This window comes from Gossypium arboreum, chromosome 13, assembly GCF_025698485.1.
Source record: "Gossypium arboreum isolate Shixiya-1 chromosome 13, ASM2569848v2, whole genome shotgun sequence".
Classification (NCBI taxonomy): domain Eukaryota; kingdom Viridiplantae; phylum Streptophyta; class Magnoliopsida; order Malvales; family Malvaceae; genus Gossypium; species Gossypium arboreum.
In genome coordinates this window covers 128944830-128971499 of record NC_069082.1, presented here as the reverse complement: position 1 = coordinate 128971499, position 26670 = coordinate 128944830, and the positions used below count along the sequence as shown (strand labels likewise).

At 35.0% G+C, this 26670-nt stretch overlaps 6 protein-coding genes across 8 annotated transcripts in view; 2 read left to right on the top strand and 4 right to left on the bottom strand.

Moving 5' to 3' along the window:
* Positions 1-26670, top strand: part of LOC108485122 (tropinone reductase homolog At5g06060-like) — an 88251-nt gene that overhangs the window by 41840 nt on the left and 19741 nt on the right. The gene's annotated exons all lie outside the window — the stretch shown is intronic.
* On the bottom strand, positions 3376-7500 carry LOC108483957 (E3 ubiquitin-protein ligase SDIR1-like). 2 transcript variants are annotated; one of them, XM_017787524.2, is made up of 9 exons: positions 7295-7500; positions 6223-6374; positions 6067-6121; positions 5892-5944; positions 5582-5810; positions 5333-5444; positions 5162-5210; positions 4780-4905; positions 3376-3903 (listed from the first exon to the last, which is right to left on the bottom strand). In XM_017787524.2, the coding sequence occupies exons 2-9, from the start codon at positions 6298-6300 to the stop codon at positions 3733-3735; spliced, it is 873 nt and encodes a 290-aa protein (XP_017643013.1). In that variant the 5' UTR covers positions 6301-6374; positions 7295-7500; the 3' UTR covers positions 3376-3732. The 2 variants fall into 2 exon arrangements, with proteins under 2 accessions (XP_017643013.1, XP_052880433.1); XM_053024473.1 differs by having other exon boundaries at positions 6223-6383; positions 7295-7497.
* On the bottom strand, positions 8261-10231 carry LOC108483956 (pentatricopeptide repeat-containing protein At5g59600). Its single transcript, XM_017787523.2, has one exon. The coding sequence runs from the start codon at positions 9914-9916 to the stop codon at positions 8333-8335; it is 1584 nt and encodes a 527-aa protein (XP_017643012.1). The 5' UTR covers positions 9917-10231; the 3' UTR covers positions 8261-8332.
* On the bottom strand, positions 10358-15866 carry LOC108486371 (protein TOC75-3, chloroplastic-like). Its single transcript, XM_017790402.2, has 7 exons — positions 14558-15866; positions 12530-12751; positions 12304-12411; positions 11987-12178; positions 11649-11897; positions 11058-11312; positions 10358-10868 (listed from the first exon to the last, which is right to left on the bottom strand). The coding sequence occupies exons 1-7, from the start codon at positions 15701-15703 to the stop codon at positions 10629-10631; spliced, it is 2412 nt and encodes an 803-aa protein (XP_017645891.1). The 5' UTR covers positions 15704-15866; the 3' UTR covers positions 10358-10628.
* LOC108485653 (putative L-type lectin-domain containing receptor kinase II.2) lies at positions 15975-18249 on the bottom strand (the record flags this gene model as incomplete). The annotated part of the gene is given in 2 exon segments (XM_017789508.2): positions 15975-16981; positions 16984-18249. Coding segments are annotated over 2 exon segments (1938 nt in total), but the record flags the coding sequence as incomplete, so codon positions are not given.
* LOC108486311 (uncharacterized) lies at positions 20450-25368 on the top strand. Its single transcript, XM_017790297.2, has 12 exons — positions 20450-20862; positions 20976-21065; positions 21174-21296; positions 21491-21658; positions 21743-21829; positions 21969-22105; positions 22662-22715; positions 22879-23664; positions 23761-23943; positions 24038-24187; positions 24292-24432; positions 24522-25368. Exons 1-12 carry the CDS (start codon positions 20842-20844, stop codon positions 25171-25173), a joined length of 2592 nt encoding a protein of 863 aa, XP_017645786.1. The 5' UTR covers positions 20450-20841; the 3' UTR covers positions 25174-25368.

Sequence of the window (26670 nt, the reverse complement as noted above, 5' to 3'; positions counted from 1 at the left end):
GTTTGGTTGATTAGGTAATAAGAATGGGAACATTATATTTTTTTGGAACCGAAAACAACAAGATTACCAAACATTGGACCCAGTTTTATTCACTGTCGAGTATCATTAAAGTATGTTAATCATTGTTTGTTTTTAGTTCTTGTTATACCCGTCGATCTATCTTATCTTTCTACACAATATTTCACCATTTTTTAAAGCCTTAAAACAGCTAGTGCAATTGATTAAATGTACCTTTTTTTTTCCATAGCTTTCTAGTTTTGTTCAAATCATTTCGGTTTTCAATCCCTTTTTGTTTTGTATTGATATGATTTTAGTTTGTAGTTACTCGAATATGTATTTATGATTATATTGTGCTCGCAAATATATTATGATTACATTATATTTATACTTGTAAACTCTCTGAAAAAAACATATACGCCAATTGAACTATAGTGAAATGATAAAGAAATTATGTTTAAATCTTCAATTAACATCCCAAATTAAATATTCACCGGATAATATATATATACCAGTATATTTTAATATGGATATAGAAATATCAACATATATATATACATACATAAAAAACGGAATAGTAGATGGAGTTTTGGTGGATTTGAATATGCTTAAACACATTTTTTATTTAATTTAAAGGGTATTATATATATATATATATATAGCGAACACTCAAATGAAAATTACAATATTTCCATTTTTCTAACCTGATCTCAAAATCCCAAAGTTTGCTTCTGAGATTAATAAAATAATTTTTATTTTTACTTATAAAGATTAATGGAGCCCATGAAAGAGATATCATCATACTTCATATCTTCTATATTGCCACCCAAGAAAACAGTGAAACAAACATCCCAACCAATGTGCATTTCAATATCTGTTTGACCCAACATATATAATCATCACAATTATATATATATAAATGGATATTTTATTTTTTACTTTTATATAAAATTTATAAAAATTAATTTAAACTCAAATAAATCATCTAAAACAATAATAACCCTATGAAATTTGCTACTCGAAGCATTAAATTTATTATACCAATCAAAGTCACATTTGAGTATAACGTAATTTAGTGTGTATATATTCATAGACATTTTTATCGTAACGTGTTTATCGTAATTTTTAATGAATATATTACAAGATCTAATTCTATAGTTAACTCTTGGTGATCAAAATAGATAAGAAATAGAGCTACGATATTCTCCCTCAACAATTGGCAATGAACTTAAAATAAATGTAGATTTTGCATTAAAAAAATATTTGTTTATCTTTTAATCAATTCATCTCGTTTCAACACGGAAGGAGAGAAACTAATTTCTAGAGAAAAAATAACGTATTCAGTAATTGATTTAACAAGTTCCAAGTCATTAGTACAATTTCTTAATTTCTGACGTGACTTGATCAAACAGTTACAATTTTCTTATTTCTATCTATAAACTATAATCGTTGATTTAAAAATGATCCCACAAGATTCCATATAATAAAATATCATATTATACGTTACTTAATAAAGATTGTATCGTATTTATCATAAATACTAATTTTTAATACATGTTATATCTATTTTTGACTAACTAGAAAGCAGTAAATTATTATATTCAATAATTAAATATCATTTTCATCAAACCCTAACTGGGAAATAATGCATATATGGATTTTGGTTGGTGAATTGGGACTCAAAAGAGGCTAAGGCGAAGACGACTTTTGACCCACCTTTCTTTTAAGCAACAAATGAAATGATTACTCATTTCTTTCATAGGTCTTACTATAAATGAACTGACCCATTAAACCCAATCTTACACATTAAGTATAAACCAAATTTAGCTTCAAATCTATGGCTAAAATGGGTTTTTTTTTTTATTATGGAATAATGGTTGAATGACCAAACTTTATTTTGGATAATAATTTTTGTTAAATTTTGTTATTAATCCTTGTATTATATATAAGCGGTAAATTTAGTCTATATTTTTAATTTAATCAATTTTAATCGTTTTACTTTTAAAATTGATCAATTTAATTTTATTCTTTTTCATCTAGACCGAAACATAGTAATTAAGTTGGTTAGGTCAAATTCCATTATTTAGTATCCATTCGGTCATTTTTAGTTCATATAACATAGTCTTTTTTATAAGTATTATGTGAAAATAACAAGTTGGTATGTCGTTGTATATGTAGTAATATATTTACTGTATAAAATTTTAAAAATAGTAAAATTTGACTTAACAAATTTAACCTTTTAAGTGACGACTAAAATTTTAAAATTCAAAAATACAAAGATTAAAAATGAAAAATTATAATACAGAGCTTAAATTACATATAATACAGGGTCAAACATATATTTGTGGTTGCACCAACTGCGATTCTTCTATTATACTATTTGTAGTTGTAGAACTCTACTTTACTTGCTTCAGAGTATGCGTATAGTAAAATAATAATGGCGATTTCTTCATGCTTATGTTCCTTTTCCTAGTAAATGTGCGTGTATATTTTACAGTGTTGATAATAACAGTGAAACTCACACCGGCAACTGTGAAGCACTAAACCTTTCAGCATTGACATGTGTTTAAATACGATACGATAATATATGTTGGATACGATACAATAGAAAAATAGCAAAGTCATATTTATGTTAAGGATTTTGATATTAGTGTTGAAGAAAAGTTATAAATTTTGATATTAAAAAGTAATTATATCAACTTTTTGCTTCTTAAATTTAGTAATATTTTTTCTCTAATTGTATTTGACAATTTTTTTTTTTGTTTTGATCTTTAAATTAGATTCCATAAAAGATACGATGAAATAATATTTTAATATTATACCACATCATAATCACTGCTCTCTCGTGTTGTTTGTGATTAAACTAATCTACATAGCTCGTGTAGATTGTGCGTAAGGCATAAAATCTAATTTATTTATTTTTAACTTTTATATTTTTAAAATTTTAAATTTCTATTAAAGATTATTATTTTAAATCTCATTAACAAACATATATGACAATTTACGAACGTGTCATGTCAACAGTCTATTTTCATGTAATACTCACAAAATATCATCTCATTCTATTCAATGAATTTAACAACTTTTATTTGGAGTCAAAGTTCCCATTAAAATTTCAAAATTCGAAATTCAAAAATATAAAGATGAAAATATCAACTTAAACAAAATCCACAACTTACACTCATTGGAACATATTTAACTGCTATCATTTGAGTTAGTAAAACTAAATTTTCAAAATTCAAGGACTAATAGTAAAATACTATCTTCTAAATTTACGAAACAAACTCCTTTTAAAAATTAACAGATTCGACACTAGTTCCAAAATCCGGATTGTTTTTCCATTTAAGATACGATAAAATGCTAACAAAATACAGGGAGTTTTCAGAAATGCTCCAAAATTAATATGCAAAAAAGTTCCATTATAGTCCAAGATCATAAAAACTGCTATTCCAAGAAGCCCTTGACAATAAGATGATTGATGGTAATCAGCAATAAATGAAAAGTCTCATTGAGATTGCATAAATTCCAGTCAACTACATGCTCGGATGTCAGGATTGCTGATCCCGATAATCCCTAACACAGATGGGGCTAGAAACAGCATAAGTTAAAGAGAAGTTAAATGTACAAGGCTAAGCATGATGAAACTCTAACCTCAGTTTCTTCCATGGAGCCGAAGATGGATAAGATTCCAATCCTAAAGGAGATATGAAGATGGATCTCCGGAAAAATTAATGTTTAATGTAAATATATACTTCCGATTGTATTACCAGGGGAGTTGAGTGAAACCATGTCCGAATCATCTGATTCACTCTCCCTGTTTTCCTGCCATCCCGACCCCATTCTAAACTTACATACTGGACATGTGCCTTGCTGCCGCAGCCATGGATCAATACAGGTGGTATGGAACTGTAAGAAGGAAATGTTAATTGATGCATCAAGTTTCATAAAATCAAAAGGGCGTGGAGATAACCTCCATTTACAGCTAGGAAAGATTTGGACTTAGGATTTATCTTCAAGCATCATAACCGAGGACTAAGCATAAAAGAACTAAAGAAGCACGAGGAGACTAAAGAATCATCAAGAATTCAAAATGATATGCAAAATTATATGTCAAGGACAGACTTCTAATCATGACAGTAGGTCATCCATTTGAGATACGAAGGAAGAATGTGATATTGAAACATTTGATAATGGTAAAAGTATCATGGAAGCCCTTGTACTAGAAGTCAGATTGCATTTTGCCTCCTCTACTAAAAAATGAACAAATTAATCATTCTACAGTAACTCAAAGAGCAAATTGGTCATTTTTTGTTAAAAACTTCATCCATTTTTATTATTAAAACCCGGTGTGGTTGATGAAATAACGAGACAATGATATGTGGCATACGACATGTACATCATGCTAATGTACATGAATCAGTTTTTAATAGTAGAAATAGATAGAAATTTTTAATAGAAAGACCAATTTGTTCTTTGATCTAATGTACAAACACTAACTTACCCATTATTTTAGTAAAGTAGGCAAACTGCAATCTGAAGGGCCTCCATAGTACTTTTACCATTTGATAACATGAAATATTGCACTGATTCTGTAATACTTTTGTAGTTCATAGGCTCTACTCTCTAAAAAACTCGATATTGCACTCTTGACGTGGCATATTGGTTGCCATAATTCATTTTCTTTTCACATAAGAGACGATGACCGAAGATATTGGGAGAAACAGTATACCATAAAATCATTAGATGACAAAAGAAAAAATGAGTAGACTGTAAAAATAGAACCTGATGCAAACATGGCAAGCTCCGAACAAGCTCCCCCTCGTTGACTTGATCCAAGCAAATAGAGCAAGTTAGTTCATCATCTGAAGCCTTCATGTTCCCATCACCTTTCCAGGAATCTTGCTTTTGCTGCAACACATATTTGGGACTTTAGACGATAAAAACGATCCATGAAACAGAACATATAAAATGGTTCAGAAAGAATCTTCAACACTTTAATTTCTCTCCAATTATGTCAATTTTGTATAGGAGATGTTCCTGATAACTTGTTATGTTACCGAGATCTTCTTTGAAACATATAAAACCTTCATGAAAAAGCAACTGAAAAATAGAATGAGCAACTGCAGAAGGGATTTATATAAAAAATAGAACTAATTATTGATACCTCAATTGTGACTGACGAAGAAGATGCCTGTTGCAATGATGATCCTGCACTGTAAAAATAACAAGGAAGATCAGTTGATGGAAATATGAATTTGATCACACGAAAAATAAAGTAAGCCGCAGATGCTAGTTCACAACCAAAGCAAGCTATAGGTAGTAAAATTTCGAGTACCTTTCCAGGCCATGGACCTTGTACTTGTGCACAGGTAAAGCATTTATATCTTCCTCGCTCATTGAATGACTTGTGGAAGTATTATCATCCAACGCTCTCAGGGTGTCATAATCTGTAGAAGAAAGGAAGTATTAATCTTCATAGAACCAAACTAGTAACAACCAAAACCCTTTTGCATATCATTCAGTGCATGTTAAAAACTAAACCACAGAATCACATAGGTGAATTTTGAAAAAGAAAACAGCATACCTAGGTCATCAAATTCACGATCGAGAAGGGCAAGTTGGAGTCTTAGTCCTTGTAAGCGTCCTCTTGTAGCAAAAGCTATTGATGGTGGCATGTGCAAACGCAACTCGGTATGACCAAGCAAACCACTAGCTGCAGCAGCGTGAGCTCGAGCCTGAGCTTGAAGTTGCTGACAAGTTGCATACATCCTAAGGCTAGTAGCCATTAAAAAGATGCCTACTACTAGCCAAAGCTGCACGCACAGACAGAGAGAATACATTCATAACAGCTAGCATGCTCCTAGTGATTCAGTGAATGTGTATTGTGTACGTACCAGAAAATTTGGAGACATTTGGTGAGAGTTTAAAATCATGAATAACAACAGAACTGCCAGAAAACAAACGGGTAACAACAGGTTAGAAATAAAAGTTAGAAAGACAATAAGGAATGATTCAGCGACAAAAAAAGAAAAAAAAAACAAACAGATGCAATGGAGAACATAACATTACCTGTAACAAAGAAGGCCAGTGAATTGGAGTTAACAGGCCGAGATGCATGTATACGCTGGAAAAGGAATAGCACAATGACAGATAAGAGTCCCATTATACAGTATTAGATGATTGTGCAACCAAACAAGTATACAGGTATGGACAAAGCTAACATACCACGGCAGGACGTTCATGAATAAATCCTGAAAACCCGCTCTCAATATCTCCTCTACTACCTCGGAAAACAAAGCTCATTGTCACAAAGACTCTGAAACTTCACTTGTCTAAAAGGTGGGAGATGCTAGACAAATAGCCTCTTCTCTTGCAACCTTTAAATCCTATGACGTTTCAAACATATAAGTCATCAAATAAAGCAGAGACAAACGAAATAAATGCTTTACTAAATTGAAATCGACTCAAAATTTAAGGATTAATAGCTAAAAACACTTTCTACATGTGATAACTAAATATACTCGTTTATCAAAACACAGTAAGCTCTGAAACGGCCATCACAAGTCCAAAGATAACAATCTTGTTAACGAAAATTATGACTAAAATAGTGTTAAAAACTTCTCCAAGCTCCAAAGATAAAGTACCATAACAGTTGGAATATATATATATATATATAAATTTCAGTGGAAACAGAATCATAGTAATCCCATTACACATGAAAACGATCTAGACCTAACCAACCAATTTAATGATTCAATTGGCTTTCAAATGCCATTAAAGCTTAACTAATCCAATAGAAAGTTTGTTTATAGCTTAGAACCACCATATTTATCTATTTCTCAGTTCCTAAAAAAATTACTTTAAAAAATAAAACAATGAATCAAATTGTTCGATAATTGCAATTTACATTATCAATTATCATTATTTTACTAATGTAACATCGGCTTTAAAGCTACACTGTTTTATGCTAATTAAGCCATAGTTTACACATTCTCATAAGCAGAGATTCAAGCTTTACGATTTAAAAACCTCATGTTGTTAATACGATCAAATACAAATATAGAAGCAACCGCGAAATCAAGCAAAACGAATGAATTTAAAATAAGACAATTATACATATTAGCACAGTAACCTAAATTGCCCTGTATGAATTAAAATCTCATGAGGCTACAAATTGAGGAGAAATCGCAATGGAAAAGCAAAACAAGAATATCAATTTTTCCTCCGTTTTTTTTCTCAGCAAACAGACAGAATTCAATACCCAAAAAAAAAAACAAAGGGGAAAAGTTTTACTTACACGACACACGAAGATCAGTCGATCAAACGGCCGTCCATTTAATTGAATAAAATGAGCAATTTTCAGAGAAAATTACAGAAAAAAAGGGAAAAGAAGAGAAAATGCAAGAAAATTCTCTCTCCCTTTCGATTTACGCTCTCTTTTTCTTTCTGTCCGAAATTGAACTGTTCATAGCGATTTATTTTTTATCTTTTTTCTAATTTCAGTTTTAAGGTTGAAGAGAGAAAGCTCTAGATAGTGCCACGTGGACCTACTTCTAAATCTAACCGCTGCCATGTTACTTGTCGACGTGGGTGAATTAATATGAACCGTTGGATTTTGCATCTTCGCCCATTGTGAGTATTTATTAACCGAGGAGACCCGGCATAGGAAAAATAAAATAAAATAACTATAGGGTTAATTTCATCAAATGTCCCAAACTATGACTTAAATTTTAAATTGATCCCTAAACTTTAAAATATTCTAAAATGAACCCTCAAAATATTTAACACTTGCATTGATGGTTTGAATTTGGAAAACCTAATAAATTGTACCAAAAAGAACATTAATGTGAGTAAAATTTCGGGTTCGTTTAAGAAGAATTCGAATTCGGCTCAATATTTTTGAGTCAAGCAGCTTAAACTATTATTCGAGTAAAATCGAGTATCTTAATGTTTAACTCGTGTAGATCACAAGCTTGGGCTTTTTTTCAGTTTTAGTTCACATTGAAAATCTTTTTATAACCAGAAGTTCGAGTTTAAGCACAAAAATTGAGCTTTTTACCAAGTAAACTAGCTATGGCAAGTAGGCTCGAGCAATTCAATCTTTATGTTCAATTGAGCTCGAGCTTTGAACTTCAAATTTCGAATCAAGCTTAAGTTACCTTCCAATAGAAACGAAATACTCGAAGAAACTGGTAGAAAGCTTACCTTTTTGGCTTTGCTTGTAGCTTTCAACACACCCGAGAAGCCCTTTGGTTTCAGACCTCTGTTCATGCAGGCAGATAGTTATGGCAGCTATACAGCCAGTAGAGCAACGGAATAACCCAAGCCAAAGAAATTACGAGCCTTCTATCCAACTACATCCTAGAAACTTTCTCAACCTCTTTTTCTTCATCATCGTCTTTAACTTTTCAACATTTCCCCAACTACCAATATCAGCATATAAATTCGCCAACAACAGATTGTTTCCTTTGCTACCAGGCTCAAGCTCCCGTAGATGCTTAGCTGCTAGTTCAGCAAGATCGATATTCTCATGGTTCCTACATGCTCCTAATAATGCACCCCATACAAATAAATCCGGTTCCATAGGCATTGTTTTAATAACATCATAAGCCTCATTGAGTTTCCCGGCTCGACCTAAAAGATCTACTAGGCAAGCATAATGTTCTACCCTTGGGGAAATCTCATACTTCTCTTGTATCGAGTTGAATAAACTCTTTCCGAGCTCGACTAATCCGGCATGGCTACAAGCACTAAGGACAGCAATGAAAGTCATGTAGTCTGGCTTCTTTCCTTCCTTCTCCATTTGTTCGAAAAGCTGTATTGCTTCCTCACAATATCCGTGATTTGAGTACCCAAAAATCATCGAATTCCAGGTAACAATGCTCGTTTCAGACATTTTGTAAAACAAAGTTCGAGCTTCGGATATAAAGCCACCCTTGGCATACATATCAACAAGAGCACTCTTCACGTAAACATCATCTACAACTCCAATCACTGTTGCATATCCATGAACCTCTTTCCCGTGTTTCAAATTAACTGTAGTCATACAAGCAGGAAAAAGACTACTAATTGTAGCCGAGCTCGGATATAACCCTTGTTTCATCATCTTCTTAAAAGTATCGAAAGCTTCATCATATCGAAAATTCTGTACAAGCCCCGATATAACAGAAGTCCATGATACAACATCAGGCTCGATCCCATTATCCAACATCAATTCAAAAACTTTAGACACTGACAAATAATCACCTTTCTTTGAAAACCCGGCAATCAAAGTGTTCCAAGTAACCACATCGGGCTTAACTCCTATCAATTTCATTTCCTCCACTAAACGTAACCCTTTTTCTACAATCCCCATTCGAGCATACCCCGAAACAACAGCATTCAAAGCTACCAACTCTTTCACAAACATCCCATCGAACACTTTTTTCGCCTTCTCAACTTGTCCGCATTTCGAATACATATCGATAAGGGAACTTGTAATAAAAGCATCACTTTCTAAAGATTTCTTGACGCACAAGCAATGTATTTTCTTCCCCGTTTCTTGATCCAAAACATGTCCACAAGCTTTCAAAACACTGGGGATAAGGTATTTGTCGATTCCCAAACCTTCTGTTTGCATTTCGGTGAAAACACCAATCGCCTCCTGATAATACCCGCGTCGAGTATATGCCCTTATGATTGAAATCCAACGATGGATATTTCTTTTGGGAATTTTATCGAACAGTTTACGAGCATTTGATAGTTGGCCGCACTCCGTGTAAAAAGCTATCAACTTGGTAGCCAAATATGTCAAATGAGCCAACCCTTTGACGATCAGGTGCGCATGAAGTAGTTTTCCTGGTTTCAATGCTCGATCATGAGCGTACGTTTCTATCAGATTGGCGTAGTTATCAGTGGATGATTGAAATGAACGGTGCATGATGGGCAAAATCGAAGAAAAGCTTTGCCCTGATGATTGGGCAATATCATATATAAACTGTTAAGGGTTAATATAACCATTTTGGTTTTTTTTTTTTAATCTATTTTGGTGTATGAACTTGATAATTAAGTTCATCTTCGTCTCTACATCCATTATTTGAATTGACATTGCTTATTCGAATAATAGTTGCAGGTTTAAATTCAAATATCCGAACCGGCTAGTTAAAATTTTAGCAAATTAGAATTCAAATTTTATGAATTTAAATATCTGAAAAGTTTCCGACTCACCACCATTCCAAGAGACTTAGATACCTTAAAAAAATTTACACTCAAAATTACTACACGATTAATAAGTTCACATCTTAATCACTTAATTTTAAAAGCTACAAAACAGAAGTATTCAAAAATTTTCATGTAGGAGGAAATAGGGTATTATTTCGAGTTAGAAAAACCCGAAAATCAATTCGGTTCTGTTTTTATTCTTTGAGAACATAAAAAAGTATGTAATCCAACACCAACAATTCCCTTATAAATCCTTGGTTTTACAGATCAAGATAAAATTATATAGCACAAAATTGAAACAAAATTTATTTGACACAAGAATATGCCTAGTTCCATACTTCTCAACAAGATTTTCTAAGATCAAGAACTGCTCAACCATAACCGGAACCTGTAAAGGCCCACCTTGGCAGAATTAGACCCAAAATCACATTTTAATATCTTTCTCCAAATCGGAAGAAGACTGCACCAGTTCCGTTGTTATGGTCAACAGCATACTCAGCTCTTACTAGTCCTAGTTTGACGCCAACACCGTATGACGAACCGTGTCCCATTCGCCTGTAGACTTCTGTTGGATTCCCCTTTACATCCTTTGAACTTCCAAGATCGTTACCATGCTCTGCAAATGCATACACATGTGTATTCCTCACGGGTATCCGGATCTCAGCTCCGAGCTGCAGGTAACATCAGAAAATGATTTTCAGATAAATTTTAGTAATTTCAAATAATGTAACACTTATTCTGATCTTGGTTCCAAAGGCTTTTTTATCATTAGCTTCCGGTTCCGTGCGAAATATAAGTAATGACATTGAAAAACAAACAAAAGATTAGGAAAAGAAATAGGTATCTCAAATCCTTCTTACCTCAAGAATGTTTCGAGCAGCACCTAACTCACCCATGTTATAACCCCTCACCGAATAGGGGCCCCCAAGTGTAAAAGCATCGTAACTTGGAAGGTCACCCACGCAACCTCCATAATGTCCATGAAGGACTAGAACTGGTGGTGGGGATTTACCGGCACCTTCTTCCACTTGCTTTAGTTGGAGGAATCGTGTAATTGTGAGTTGGTGGCGGTTAAAGAACGGGAACTTGGTGCCTATGCCAAGTCCTTGGTCCACCTACATTGAATAAATATATGTCCGCAATTAGCTTTGAAACGAATTTTAGGCAGACTAAAATGTATATTTATGCATAAACTACTGATGTTACTCGGACTCAGGGATGAGTGCTGGATAAGGGTATGTATTTGATACATGCATGCTCGATTCTTTTCCTATATTCATATATTTTGAGGATTAGACCCCCATGTCCCTTTTTGAATATATTTTTGAATATATTAAGGCCCATTTACAAGAATGCTTTCACCTCATTCCCGATATTAATCGGTATTAGAAAAGACAGACTATCCTAATACAATCAAAAGATTCACAACATAAATATACAGGCAGGCTAACCTGGAACACATTTCTCTCGCCAACAATGGCTCCATTTACAAACTTGGTATTATCGCGTGTGATATTCGCTTGTAGAAATGCCATTCGATCAACACCGGTACCACTGAGTGTGGTCGGGGGTCCATCAGCACTGATGCCTCCACTTGGAAGCACTCTTTGACCGTTTGGAGATATATGACTGCTTTCATCACGAGTTGTTATCTCTTCCATCACAAGTCCGTAAGTGAATTTGCTTTGACGGGTAAAATTCTGGCATAATCATATCAATCATAAATGATTCCGGAGACACAGATAATCCAAAAATCACTTCAAAAACTTCTTTAAACATAGCAGATTACCTCTGTAATGTTAAATTTAACACCAGCTCGATCAACCCATATTGGTGGGACTTCATCAACTCCTGGCCCACCGGTGAAAACCGGACTCAGTTTCCGGCTGTTGAAGCAGTTTGCACGAAGAGTTCTGTTGCGTGGATTATAAACACCATCCAAATATGGATGCACATATTCTAGCTTGAAAGCAAGATCATCCTGAAGAAAAGAATAATGGGAACATTGTAAGATGAAATTTTACACTAAACACTGATGAAAATAGTCATTACAAGAACCACGAGAGAGGGAGATACACTGACATGATTATTTGGGGAAAAAGATACCTGAGGATTAAAAAAGTTACTGGTGGTCAATGAACCGAGAATGGACCTGTTAAGCCCTTTGAGATTTCGGTGCTCAAAAGATACAGTTCCACCAGGTTGAAGTGAAGCCTAGAAAGAAAACACAGTGCGGTACGCACACAATATAAGAAACTATAAGTTCAATCAAAATCTCCTATTACCTACATGTCGAATTGCAGAGCAAAAATATATAACTAGATTTACATACCAATGTGGGACGGCCCCCACGTCCGGGTACAATACTCCACTCCGTACTGACTTCAGCTGATTTTTGATCCAGCTCTTTGAGCTTTATTTCAACAATGATACCCCCTTCGTTCTTCTCATCAGGTTGTGGGTTCACTTCAATATTTGAAAATAAAGCCAGTGAGTTTATGTTCCTCAGGGCTTGTTTCCCTGCTTCAATATTAAAAACATTGCCTTGTCGAAGCTGTAAATCAAAAGCACATACATAAATCAACAATTATTCACCATAAAGACTGAAACTAGTTACTTCAAATCGGCAACCAAAACACAACATTTGTGAAAATGAATAAATAGGAATTGATTGCAACATCGTAACTCAAGGTATAAACTATCTATCAATCATGCATAGGAGTATACAATCAAACATTTCAATCAACAAAAGATCACTCATTACCTGTTTAATTGAAGAGGTATATCTTATTAGCAATGCTTCACAAGATCTTATCCAAAAGCAGTGAAGTCAGTGCTCAATATTCGTAATAGTTTTTCTTTCCTATACACTTGTATGCTATTTCATGTTCTGGTAACTATCAATTTAACTTATCTAATCAATTATAGCAATTTCTGAACGAAGAAAACAATCAAATATTTACTTCATGAATTTTATGATTGAACCAAAGATCAAATCCTACCATAACTAGCTATATTGCTCGGATTCCTCATTTTTCTTGAAGTACCTACGCCTAAAATCCATGAATGATGCATCGGGGATATGACCCTCAATGGACCCTCCTAATACATGGAAAAACTTAAACGGAGTATACTCGTATCCAGTACTCACACCTATGTACATATGTGTAACACAGCTAACTAGCATTGAATGTCATTCAAATAGCAGAATGCAAAATGTGGTTATTCATTAATTTCCCATAGCTTAGAAATTACCAACTTGCTATTATATTTGGACACCTCATTTTTCTTGAAGTACAAACATCTAATGCATATTGGACATATGGGCTATCCAACGTCACACCCAAGTCCCGGTAACATGACTAAATAGCAATGAAGGTCAAAAACTATAAATTCAAATACCAAAATGCACAATGTGGTTCTTCATTAGTTTTTCATAGCTTAGAGATTACCGACTAGCTATATTGTGCAAACTCCTCATTTTTCTTTAAGTACCCATATCTGATGCATATTAGACATATAGGCTATCCAATGCTAACACCCAAGTCCCGGTAACACAGTTAACTAGCACTAAAGACTGAAAACTATAGATTCAAATATCAAAATGCACAATGTGGTTCATTAGTTTCTCATAGCTTCGAAATTACCGACTAGCTATATTGCTCAAACTCCTCATTTTTCTTTACGTACCCTTATCTAACACCCATATCTAATGCATATTGGACATGTAGGCTATGCAACACTCACACCCAAGTCCCGGTAACACAGCTAACTAGCATTGAAGGTCAAAACCTATAAAGTCAAAAAGGTCAAAACCTATAAAGTCAAGCATCAAAATGCACAATGTGGTTTTCAGTACTTTCTCATAGCTTAGAAATCACTGACTAGCTATACTGCTTGAACTCCTATTTTTCTTGAAGTACTCATATCTGCACCCATATCTAATGTACATCAGAGATATAGGCTATCCAAAGCTCACACCCAAGTCCCGGTAACACCACTAACTAGCAATGAAGGCCAAGAAGTATAAATTCAAAGGTCAAAATGCACAATGTGGTTTTCCATTAGATTCCCATAGATTAGAAATTACCAACTAGCTATATTGCTTAGACTCCTCATTTTTCTTTAAGTACCCATATCTAATGCATATCGGACATATAGGCTATTCAACGCTCACACCCAAGTCCCTGTACACAGCTAACTAGCAATGAAGGTCAAAAACTATAAAGTCAAATATCAAATGCACAATGTGGTTCTACATTAGCTTCTCATAGCTTAAAAACTACCCATAAACATTCAAAACAGAAAGTTAGAACATAAAAACCAAGAATCACAAGCTGTCTAGGCATCAATCATCTACCTGTCTAGGCAATTCTCTCCTCACAACAGGGAGCTGGGTATTCCCTTCAATAACATTCCCAAGCTTATCTTGGAACTGAATCACAAGCTGTGTAATATCCCCTTCCACAACTTCACACACCACTTCCTTAGTATTCAAGTTCCCAAAGTTAACAACTTGAGCACAAGCATACCCTTCATCATGGTACCATTTTTGAACCCTATCTCTTATCTTCTGCAACAACCTAGCACTCACTTTCCCTTGGTCCCTCAACATTTGTAACACTTCCCTATGCACTTGCATTGGCAACAAACAAGGCCTAGCTCTTTCAATCCTCCTTTTATAATCCTTCTCCTGGCTTTTGTAATACTCCAGTTTCTCCTTATCTGTCATATCAGGGTCCATTTCAATAGGCTTGGATTGAGCCATTAACCCCACGTTTATACACCTAAACCTATCAGCTGATTGCCAAGTGCTTTCAGCGAAAGAAATGGTTAACCCCAAAGTTCCATCTGGGTTTGTTTTGCCTTCCATATCAACTTTCTCGAACATACCACAAGTGGCTAAAGTTTCAAGCTCTTTTTGTAATTGGGTTTTTGTGTAGATCCCTCCTGGCCTTAATGAAACCATTTCGAAGAACGAATCTTCGGTTCCTACGGTGGTCCATCGCCGTCGATCGAAGAATAAAATCTCCGAAAGCTTGTATTTTTTGAACCCACTTAGCTTGTTGAGTTGAACAACGATGTTGGCTGGTAATCCATGAGAATCCCATTCCTGGTTTTGGTTGTTATCGTCTGCAATAGCCGGCGATGGAGAAAAGAGCTTTTCCCAGAAGTTTCCATCGCCACCGTTGTTTCCACCTCCACCACCGGAAAAACCACCACCTCCGCTACCGCCACAGTTATTTCCGCCGCCTCCTGGTAGAAGGGTGAAAATGGGGGTGATGCGGATGAGGAGAGTGGCTGCGGAAGCGGAGGCAAGCGCGACGGGTTTGGAGAGGGAGCGGAGGAAGGAAGTGGGATTCCGGGGTTCATCGTTGCGGGAAGCGAACCGGCATTTAATGGTGGTGGCGCGTGAAGAAGCACGCGAGGAAGAAGGAGGAGACGGCGGCAATTGCCGGCGGGTGGATGATGGGAGAAGGTGAGATGCAGCGACCAAAGAATGCATCTTTTTCCGGTGGGTTTTGGGGAAGGGGATAAGGGGACAAGCGACACTAAAATCTGTTACTGAGGAATTGGGTTTTACGAGAATGGCCGAAGTGAAGAGGGTTTTGTCAGACCGGACACAAGGGGTTAGATAGTATGTTCCTTGGATTAATTTGGATTTTAAAATTTTAAATTAAATTAATTTTAATCATATTATTTTGATTATTTTAAAAGTAAATTATATCATAAAGGAATTTAAAATTTTTATTGAATTATTGGAAAAAAAAATTCACTTTATTGTTAAAATTACTATTATAGATTTTTTTTTCTATTAACTACATCAACCGAAAGTTCTCTTTTCTATTTTTTATAGTAAATTAGACATACTAAACTAAAACACACACAATAATTTGCACATGATCAGGCTCAAAGATTCACACATATAATTTTACCTCATGTAATTGAAGGTATATTGTACATAAAGAAATTAGTATACCCATACTTGAAACTTGTACTAGTCTTGAATATTATTGGATCTAGTTATTGTGATTGAACACATAACAAAATATATTTGTATTGGACATGCATCTATATTTAACACTCACTTGAATCTCAAATAACGTCGGATTCACCTACCATAGCAGAGAATAGATTCGGTTGAACTAGACAAAGAAATGATGGAAATATTATCACATGATGCTTGAAATGAAGTACCATTGAGAGATTTTTGGTTATGAGATGTGATCAAACTATTTGTGGCAGCATCAAAAAAAATATTTGACAACGAGGCATTACCATCCAAATATTGCATTACTTTTCTCATGCTAGGCCTTATTTCTTGTGCGGGATTTGCACAAAGCAAACCCAAGTTTAATATCAACTCCATTTCTTCCACCACATAGTTGCCTTCTAATCTCGGGTCACTTGTTTGAAGAATCAAGCCGATTTTCCGGTACTCAAGGACCCAATCATACAAGATAACCTCTTCTGGTGATCTTTCAGGTTCGAAAGGTCTCCTCCCACAAGCAATTTCCAACATCAAGTTACCAAAAGCAAACACATCTGACCCGGTTGTTGGTTTCCCAGTTCTAGCCAGCTCGGGTGCAATGTATCCAATTGTACCAACGAGACGAGTGGTTCGAGGATTGGATCCATGATCATTAAACTTCGCTAGTCCGAAATCGCCTAATCTTCCATTAAGTTGTGCATCTAATAGAACATTGCTAGCTTTTATATCTCTATGAATCACAACTTGTTCCCAATCTTCATGGAGGTAAACAAGTGATGAAGCCACTCCTTTTTAAGGATTTTAACTCTTTGAGACCAATTAAGGTTCATTTTTTCATTGGTAAACAAGAAAGTGTCAAGGCTACCATTGGCCATGAAATCATAGACCAAAAGAAGCTCTCCTTTTCTCCTACAATACCCAAAGAGTTGCACCAAATTTCTGTGCCTCAACCTCCCCATAGTAGCAATTTCAGCTATGAACTCTTTCATCCCTTGTTTGGAACTACGAGAGACCCTTTTGATTGCAACTTGTTCATTGGAAGATGGCAATACACCTTTATAAACCTCCCCAAACCCACCAATTCCTAATAGTTCCCTTTCTTTGAAACCTTTAGTGGCTTTATACAGATCCTTATAAGAGAATCTATGAGGCCCATATTCATGTTCCCAATCTTCTCTTATTTCTTCATATCTCTTTATCCACATCTTGTAAGCAGTTCCAATGAATGTTATAACCAGAAGACACGAGATCACCGATGGGACCGCAACCCGAAAATCGGGTTTCACCCGAGGTCGGCTCCGGAGCTGTGGCGGAGGCGGAGGCGGAAGTTTGGCATAGTCGAAGCTTTGTGATTGCCCACTTTTGTTGAAGCTCCACCCAAGAATGTACTGATCACTTGCCACTGAACCAGTTGATGCAGAGAAACCAACATGCATAGATCCCGACATGGAAAGATTAAGGTTTGTTGATAAAAGAGGCAACCATGGTTTTTGAGTTCCAAGAGGAGCCATTGTTACATTAAGTAACATATCCCTTTCATCATAATCAATCCACAACTGAATTGGCTTTCCACTTATGAGTCTCAATGTCTTGTTTTCCTTTTCCTTCTCCGAATAATAACTTGCCGGAGCTGATACATAGGACTGTAAGTTGTTGATATCAATCCCGACATGGTTATCATCGATATCTCCGAACTCGGGGTTCTTAATCGTATCCAATTCAATCGCCAAAACGCGGTTAGTCGGGTGACCATTGCTTGTAATATTAAACAGGCCGAGGTATTGATTTGCAACAGCTCTGTTGAAGAACTCAATTGATGGTGAGATAGTGAAGGTAATGCCATGGCCACCGAGTTCTGGGAGCTTGGGGACTATGGCAAACACAAAGGTCGTTGAAAACGACGACGTATTGAATTTGATCGGAAACGGAAAGAAAGCACGGCCGATTTGTTGATAGGAAGTGTTTGTTAACTCCAAAAGGCCATTTGGGTGGATTTTGGCTATTCCATTGAGATGAAGATTGGATCCATGGAAGCCATTGTAGACAAACTGGTTTTGGTTTCAGCTATGGCTATGGAACTAATTATTACCATATAAACTAGAATACTCATGCTAACCGCCATTGATGACCAAACAAGATTGAAGAACATGAAAAAACAATGGGCTGAAAGAAATCAGTAAAAAAAATCTCTGCAAGTTTTCAAAGATAAGGTCTGGTCATTAGTCAAGAACTCAAGACAATGTATTATAAATGACAAGAAGAAAAGGTTAAAATATGCTATAAGTCCCTATACTTTTATGTTTATTTTTTAGATACATGGTTTCTAAGTGATGTTTTTTTTTTTAATATTTCAAAATGTCCCACAACAAATTTAATTCAAAAAACTAAAAATGTTAATTGTTGAACCTAAATTTTAAAATTTAAAAAGTGGAGAGACTAAATTTCTAAAAATAAAAATACAGGGACTAAATTTTAAATTTATGAAGAGTATAGGGACAACATATTTTAACCGAAAGGGGTTAAACTCTAGTGGTAGCCATTGTATTTTATGAAAACTGTGTATTTAGTCTTTATATTTTAATCTGATCAATTTTAGTCAATGTATTTTTCGAATTTTAAAATTTTAGTCTTTAACCTAAACAACAACATTTAAATTGGTTTAGTTAAATTCAATTACTAGTTATGTACTAGTGTATATTTGTTGATGTCATTCGTATTCTTCAATTGGTTCATTCTAAGTCCCTGTACTTTTCAAATTTTGAAATTTCAGTCTCAACGTAAATGACAGTCCATTAACTTAATTTTTAGTAAGTAACATGTGTAATCAGATTTTGGAAATAACATAACTTAATGACATTAAAAATTATCATTCGGTAGTGACTGAAATTTTAAAATTTCAAAAGTATAATGACTAGAATCGATCAAATTAAAGATTATAGACTAAATCCATAATTTTTGTAAAGTACAAACACTGATAACATAGTTTAACCAATAGACATCAATTTCCCCAAGCATGACTTGTTTTGTTCTTTTAGGAGACTTCAACAACGACAAAGACTTGTTGGTCTACCATATTGACTCCTAGAAGTTTCCTTGGCCGTGTTCGGCGGATTAATTGGTGGTTTAGGGAGGAAAACGACTTGTAAGCATGTAGAAGGGATTTGCTAGAAGATAACATAGCATTTAATAAATAATTGGACTTTTATTTGTTTATCAAGTTATATAAATTAGTACTTGATTATAACACATGATTTAGATCTATTCATGAGATAAGTCATCCACTTAAACTCGAATATTCGTTTGAAATTTGAAAAGATTTGAATAAAAGTATTAAACTTGAAAAATGAAATCAGACAAAAAAATTAGATCCGTTTAAAGTTAGATTTTGATAAAAAAATAAAAAAATGTGGTTTTTGTTGAAATGGTAAAGTCGAGTTCGTAAAAATTTTGATGCATTAGGTTTAAATCTCATTACGTGTATGTATTTTTTTAAATATTATATAAAGGCTAATATTTGGTATACTAGTGTACTTTTTTTATTCCACAAGCGATCTTAAAAAATTCCCACGGGTCTCATTTTTCTAAAATATTTTATTATACTTAACCTCCTACTTGTGGAGTCTAAAAACTTCATTGATAGTGTATGAGGGGCCCATTTCATGAAGATGGAGAAGACCCAAATCGAAGCAAGTCCGAACGAGCACCAATGCGGGTAAAAGTTGCCTATGATCGAGAGGTTGAAAACATCAAGGCGGATCGTGTGGTCAGACGGAAGTACTATCGACCGCGGCATGGATACCTAGTCCAATGGAAGGGATTTCCGAATAGTGTACTGGATATTTTTTCATTCATATAAAAATACAAAAATAACTTCAAAATAATATTTGTTGCTTTATAAGAATAACGTTAAAATATACATAGGTCCCTATATTATTCACAGGTTTGATTTTAGTCCCTCCACTTTCTAGATTTCAAAATTTAGGTCTAATTATTAATACTATTAAATATATTAGGGTGACATTTTGAAATAATAAAAAAAAAACGTCATTTGGTAGCAATGTAACTAAAAAATAAGGTTATAATCAACCTAAATTTAACGGTATTAACAGTTGGACCTAATTTTTGAAACTTGAAAAGTAGAGAGACTAAATTCTAGAAATAAAAGTAAAAAGACTAAAATTTAAATTTACAAAGAGTATAGGGACCTATTTGCATATCTAAACCCTAATATAATGTATTTTGAGCCCAAATTCACAAGAAATCCAATCTAAGCCACCGCAAACCAACCCAATCCAATAAACCCCGAAACGAATCCAGAAAACTAATGGTAACATTGTAATTATACTGAAACCCAGACCTAAATTCACAACCAAAATCAAATTTCAATTTCACCGATTTAGGGTACACCATATATCCCATTATGAAAACCAAATCTCAAAGCCTAAAACAGTAAAAAACCAAACAAAGATTTTTTTTTTTTTTGGTTTCCGGATCGAGCTTCCCCCTTTTGGATTCGATTAAATCTCTCCCCAAACCCTACCATTTTTCATTCTCATGGCGTAAAATTCAAGTACGAATCTCTCGCCGTCTACAAGAAATACTCACTTCACACGCCGTTTCAACTGAAGAATCACTCCTCAAAACCCTAGAAAATGTCGGGCGGATTTTTCCGGGTAATTTTTAAAAATTTTAATTTAATTTAATTTATTGCGTTTCTCGTGTTTGTTGTTCAGATCTTTGCGACTGATTGTTTTCCGAGTAATTTTATTATTAATTTTTGATTTAGGGTACTTCGGCCGATCAAGATACTCGGTTCTCTAATAAGCAGGCGAAGCTACTGAAATCGCAGAAATTTGCTCCCGAATTGGAGCATCTGGTTCGCTTTTGAACGCGTTTATTTATTTATTTTTACCCAGCGGATTTTGATGCAATTAATGGTATTTAATTTAATTTTTCGGAAAATAAACATTGTTGTTTTTTTTAGGTTGATATGACAAAGGTTAAGATGGATGTTATTAGACCTTGGATTGCTACTAGGGTAACTGAGCTTCTTGGTTTTGAAGATGAAGTTCTTATTAACTTCATTTACGGTCTTCTTGATGGGAAGGTATTATAGTGTTTTCCCCTCTGTTTTCGCTTAGTTAAGTGGTTTGTTACCAAGTTAATTACTGTTTGAAGATGTTTGCTCACTATATATTTTATTTGGTCTGTGGGCTGTTTATTTTATTCTTTCAGCTTCATACTAAGTGTTTGTTGGTGCTTGTTTTTGATAATTGTGTAATGTTGTTGACTTCGATGCAGGAAGTTAATGGCAAGCAAGTTCAGATATCCCTCACTGGATTCATGGAGAAGAATACTGGGAAGTTTATGAAAGAGCTTTGGTCTCTTCTACTTAGTGCACAAAGGAATGCAAGTGGTGTTCCCCAACAGTTCTTGGATGCCAAAGAAGAAGAAACTAGGAAGAAAAAGGTAAATATTTATAGGAGTGTGGTTTACTATTGTGTTAGTACTCTTGTTTCTTGTTTGACAATGTTGTCATATGGGTGGTTGCAGGCAGAGTCGGATCGGATTGCGAACGAGATTCAGAAGAAAAAAGACAAGGAAATTAGAGAAAATGAACAAGATAGATTGAGGAAAATGGTAATACTATGTTTTTCATGATGGAGTTGCAATGTATCGAGTTGGGTTTTTGGTTTTAACTTTCGTTTGTGTTTCTTATGGCATTCAGCTACCTTCTGCAATTATTTGGGTTCATGTCCTTTACCTCAAACTACTGTAGGACGATGGGGATGAAATCAAGGCTGGTGATACAGAGTTGGATCTTTCCTCAAAGAATATGCTGCCAACAAAGGGTTCACGGGCACGCCCCGAGGAGGAGAGAGATGCTGACCAAAGGAATGGTGTTGGAAGGAATAGGTAAGGAGTTTACCTTATTTTTTATCAGCTTTCTTTGGAGCACTTTTTTCCTGTCTATAGGTTATCATTGGTGGCTTTTCAACAAGTAAAATACTACTGATATCTACTGAACATTTTCCTGCTATTTTTTGGTTTGGGGCTTCTTTCTAGGAGGTGCTGGAATTAAGCATTTTTTTTCTTTTCAATACTTGTAGATGCCCAATGACTTTTGGGGTATGCAACCTTAGTTATGGCTTTTTATCATACTATAGGGCTGTTTACCCTCACTTGCAAGTTGGAAGTCCAAGCTTGTTACCTATTTCACGTTTGTGGAATTTTGCGATTGTGCATTAAAATTGTTTGGATGGTTAGCCTTTTCTTACCAAATGGGTAAGTTCAGGGATCATTGGGAAGTGGTTTTTGAATGCAAAATGTGTATTTGAAATTTGAAGTAAATGGAAACATTTTCTTCAAAACTGGTAATTTTTAGTTTATAGAACACTTATGATGTATTAATAGCATTTTCTTTTAAATGTGTTTTTGAATGCTTATTAAATATATCGGGCTTCTTATGCAGATCACGTTCTCAATCAGTCAGCAGATCGTTTTCTAATTCGAGAAGCTATTCAGAGTATGTTTTTCTCAATCTATAACAAATAGCATAAACACATTTGGTTGTTAACCTTTCTAAATTTGAAATGGGGGATTACATGTTCAATTTGTGTTTTTGATAGTTCTCGAGTGTTCTACTAGTATAAAATTTTTGAGATTTTACCATCTGAATTTACATGCAGTGGCAAACAGAAGTTTAGGAGTGTATCTAGATCACCTGAATCACGGCAACGCTCTGTTTCCTCTGATAGGATGCATCCATCTCCTAGAAGGCGATCTTCAACTCCTCGATCCAGGCATTCACCTTCTTTTTCACGCTCTCCTGTAAGACGAAGACCATCTTATTACAGGCGAAGGTCTCCTGAAAGACGAAGACCGTCTTACTCCAGGCGTAGATCTCAGTCTCGTTCTCCTTATCGGCGCGGGTCACCTACACCTGTGCGCCGTAGATCTCGTTCTCCTTATCGGCGCAGGTCACCTACACCTGTGCACCGTAGATCTCGTTCACCCATCCGACGTTATAGATCACCATCACCTATTACACGTCGTAGATCACCATTGTCCATTCGACGTCGCAGATCACCATCTCTTGTACGGCGTCGTAGGTCTCCCTCACCTATGCTTCATGGATCTCGTTCCCCTGTGCGTCGCAGATCTCCTTCACCTATACGTCGTAAATCCCCATTGCCTGTGCGCCGTAGGTCTCCATCACCTCTACGACGAAGATCACCACCTCCCATGCGACGTAGATCACCTTCTCCTGTGCAACAGCGACACCGCAGATCTTCATCCCCATGGCAACGTAGATCACCCCCTTCCAGCCGTAGGTCAGTAACTCCTTCCCGTGGTAAGTCTCCGTCACCTTATCAATCAAGTTCTATGTCTCCTGTGCAACGTAGATCTTCTTCACCAGTTAGGAGGTCTCCAAAGGGACAAAGATCATCTTCGCTTTCTCCAGGAGGACAGCGGTATGATGGCATCTGTTCCTACAGTTTTGATTTACTTGTTCCTTAGACTGAAAACGTGGAGCAGTCTAATATGTATTGCCAAATTCTATGGTGCAGAATGCGTCGGAAGTTGTCTCCTGTGGGACATAACCACTCTAGTATGAGGTCCACACGCTCAGATCGTATGGATCAGAGTGATACAGATGATAAAGTGCCTGGTTTATCACCACCCCCAAATAAGTCTCCTCTCTCCAAATCCCCATCACATGTGAGGAACCGATCTGGAAGTGAAGATAGGAGGTGCATTTTTAAATCTTAATCTGTTACCTTTTTTTTTTTAAAATGAGTGTCCATGCCTATACAGCTTATTTATTTCACATTGTTTATTCTGAAGGTCGTCAAGTCCATATGGAAGTCCCCCGAGGCAGAGGAAGGCCCGAATTGCTCGTGATGATAGCTTTAGTCCTGAACGGAAATCAAGAGAACTGAAAGGTCATCGGGACGGTCAAGGAACGGGGAGAAGAAATGAAACCAGTGAAAGCAGGTTAATTCCATATTAAATAAATGTTCTTACAATTTTAGTGCTTCTGTTGGCTCTTATTAGATGATGAATGTTCAATTTAGTTTGGTTTATTTTTTCGTCCGAAGGCATTCACCGCCTATCAGTAGGCAAAGGGTTTCTCCTAGGAAGGTTCATACTCCTGAACGATTGGCAGGCAGTCGGTCTACAGACTCTCGGAGTCGGCTTGATAATGTTGAATCAAGAAAGAAAGACCTTGAAACAAAAAGGTACTATTTTGTTGCAATCATGAGATTATATGCTTCTGTTTAAGTACAGGTTCATTGAGGTCTTACTATTTGCATATTCTTCATAGCAGAAGGTCTTCCGGAGAAGTGGTTCATTCAGGAACTCCTGACCGACAGCGATCACCAGCAATATCGGAGGATTCATTTCAAGGTGAGAAGCAAAGTAGATCACGCTTGAGAGAAGGAAAAAGATCAGACGAAAGAAGTCGTTCCCATAAAAACACAAAGGACAGTGATGAACACCACAAAGTAGAAACTTCACCTATGTTGCTTGAAAAGGTTGATTATAATAACCGTGGTTCTGATTCAGATTCCAAGGGAAGCGATAAGCGCAGAACTAAGCACAAGGATGGTAAGAGAAAGCATAAACGGTCCGAGAGGCGTAAAGTCACTTCAGACGACGATGATTCTAGTTATGATTCCGAAATCGATGACAGGAAAGAAGCTAAGAGGAGGAAAAAGGAAGAAAAGAGATTAAGAAAGGAAGAAAAACGTAAACGTAGCGAGGAACGGCGTCGCAAAAGAGAAGCACGGCGTGCAGAGAAGCTCAAAACAAAACGTCACGATGATGATTCTAGTTCAGATGGTGAGCATGCAGGAACTGGAAAGTTTCGTCCAGATGATGACGAGGAGGAGGCAGAAACTGAACAGAAGAAGCTTGAGATCGAGTTGAGGAAGAAGGCTCTTGAATCGCTCAAAGCAAAGAAGGGTATCAGTCACTGAATCTTTTCATGTTTTGGACAGTAATATGTCATTTTATTGTTGTTAAGCAGACACCATTGGAGTTTCATACGAGTTTTTATGTTTCAATTTGGAGTGAACTTTACATTTATGCAGAATGTGGCTCAAGATTAATGGTGATTTGACATTTTGTTTATTTGATTTGCTCGTAAACAGTGAATAATTTGAACTAAATAATTTAAATTGATCCTCAGTATAATCGTAAGCCTAAAGTTACTAGATGACGTAAAATATTTTGTTTTTTGTGTTACATTTTGTGGTTATCATTATTTCATATATGTTTTCGCATATAATTTATATTTTAAATCCTACTTCGTTAATAAAATATTAGATATACATGCAAATGCACTTTATTATATACATATAAATATGTTATGCAAATATAAATTTAAAATTCTGAATTTGTTTTAAAATAGTGAATAAAAAAGTTAGTACCAAATGTTGTGACAAAATAAAATAATAATATTGAGCCTGAGGTTGACTCTTTATAAAAATATCTAGGCTCATGGATTTCTTAATAGGTCAATATTATCCCTGAATTGAGTTGAAATTTTATCTCTCAATTCTGCGGAGAGCTTCAGTACTTGAGGTAGCGGGTTCAACAAAGTGGGAATACCTTTTTGTTTTTCTTTTAGAGTAGTTTTGAAATGTTGTTCATCTATAGTAAATATGCTTTGAGTAGATTTGTATTATCTTCAAGGAGCTTGAGTCTTGTCTCTTGATTTTAGGACAACCAGAGTGTTGAAGACAATGGGTTCAAAAATGACCGGCCATTGGATGGTCAAAAAAATTGCTTTTTGAAAAGAAAAATACAAAATAGTAGTGCTTTTTTGTTCTTTTAAAAAAACCTTTATATCATTCATTTTAAATTTTTGTTTTTTCTTTGTTTTTCTAATATTCCTAGTATTCATTCAACTTATGAAACACACTCAATTAGGCATTTTATGGTAGTAAACATATATTATCTATACATATTTATGCAAATATGCTTCAGTTATGTACATAAAAATATTATGCAAATATAAAATTTCTTATTATTTATTAGCTTTAATAACTTAATATAATGATTATATATATATATATATATATATTACTTTTTAGTGTAATTGTAAAAATAAAATAAAAATTAAGAAATAATTTTTATTCGATAATTCAAAATTAGAAAATTAGTTTAATATATTAAATACACACCATACAAATGAATACATCACAATGATTGAAATTTTAATTGAAATAAAACTTAAATTATTTAATATCGATTTCTTTTATTTATTTATTTACAATATTTATTTTATGATACATATTTAGAATTTGTGATTATCCCTCTTAATAGAGTTTTCTTCATAATTTGAACTTATATATTTAATTAAAAGTATAATATATCTTAATATTGCACTCAAATTCCATCGATAATAATGTTTTAATATCGAAATAATATGTACCAAACCCTAGGGTCCTTGCATTAGGACTTGATGGTTG

What these genes read in the sequence shown, in the direction of transcription:
- LOC108483956 (XM_017787523.2), bottom strand. Translation starts at nt 9,916, where the DNA reads ATGCACCGTTCATTTCAATCATCCACTGATAACTACGCCAATCTGATA.
- LOC108483957 (XM_017787524.2), bottom strand. Translation starts at nt 6,300, where the DNA reads ATGAGCTTTGTTTTCCGAGGTAGTAGAGGAGATATTGAGAGCGGGTTT. An exon ending in TTCATGAACGTCCTGCCGTG is followed by an intron (nt 6,122 to 6,222) that starts GTATGTTAGCTT and finishes TTCCTTTTCCAG; the next exon opens with CGTATACATGCATCTCGGCC. An exon ending in CTTCGTCAGTCACAATTGAG is followed by an intron (nt 4,906 to 5,161) that starts GTATCAATAATT and finishes TATGTGTTGCAG; the next exon opens with CAAAAGCAAGATTCCTGGAA.
- LOC108486311 (XM_017790297.2), top strand. Translation starts at nt 20,842, where the DNA reads ATGTCGGGCGGATTTTTCCGG. An exon ending in AATGGTGTTGGAAGGAATAG is followed by an intron (nt 22,106 to 22,661) that starts GTAAGGAGTTTA and finishes CTTCTTATGCAG; the next exon opens with ATCACGTTCTCAATCAGTCA. An exon ending in TCTGGAAGTGAAGATAGGAG is followed by an intron (nt 23,944 to 24,037) that starts GTGCATTTTTAA and finishes TTTATTCTGAAG; the next exon opens with GTCGTCAAGTCCATATGGAA.
- LOC108486371 (XM_017790402.2), bottom strand. Translation starts at nt 15,703, where the DNA reads ATGCATTCTTTGGTCGCTGCATCTCACCTTCTCCCATCATCCACCCGC. An exon ending in GTGGGGGCCGTCCCACATTG is followed by an intron (nt 12,412 to 12,529) that starts GTATGTAAATCT and finishes TTTTCTTTCTAG; the next exon opens with GCTTCACTTCAACCTGGTGG. An exon ending in CTGCTCGAAACATTCTTGAG is followed by an intron (nt 10,869 to 11,057) that starts GTAAGAAGGATT and finishes TGTTACCTGCAG; the next exon opens with CTCGGAGCTGAGATCCGGAT.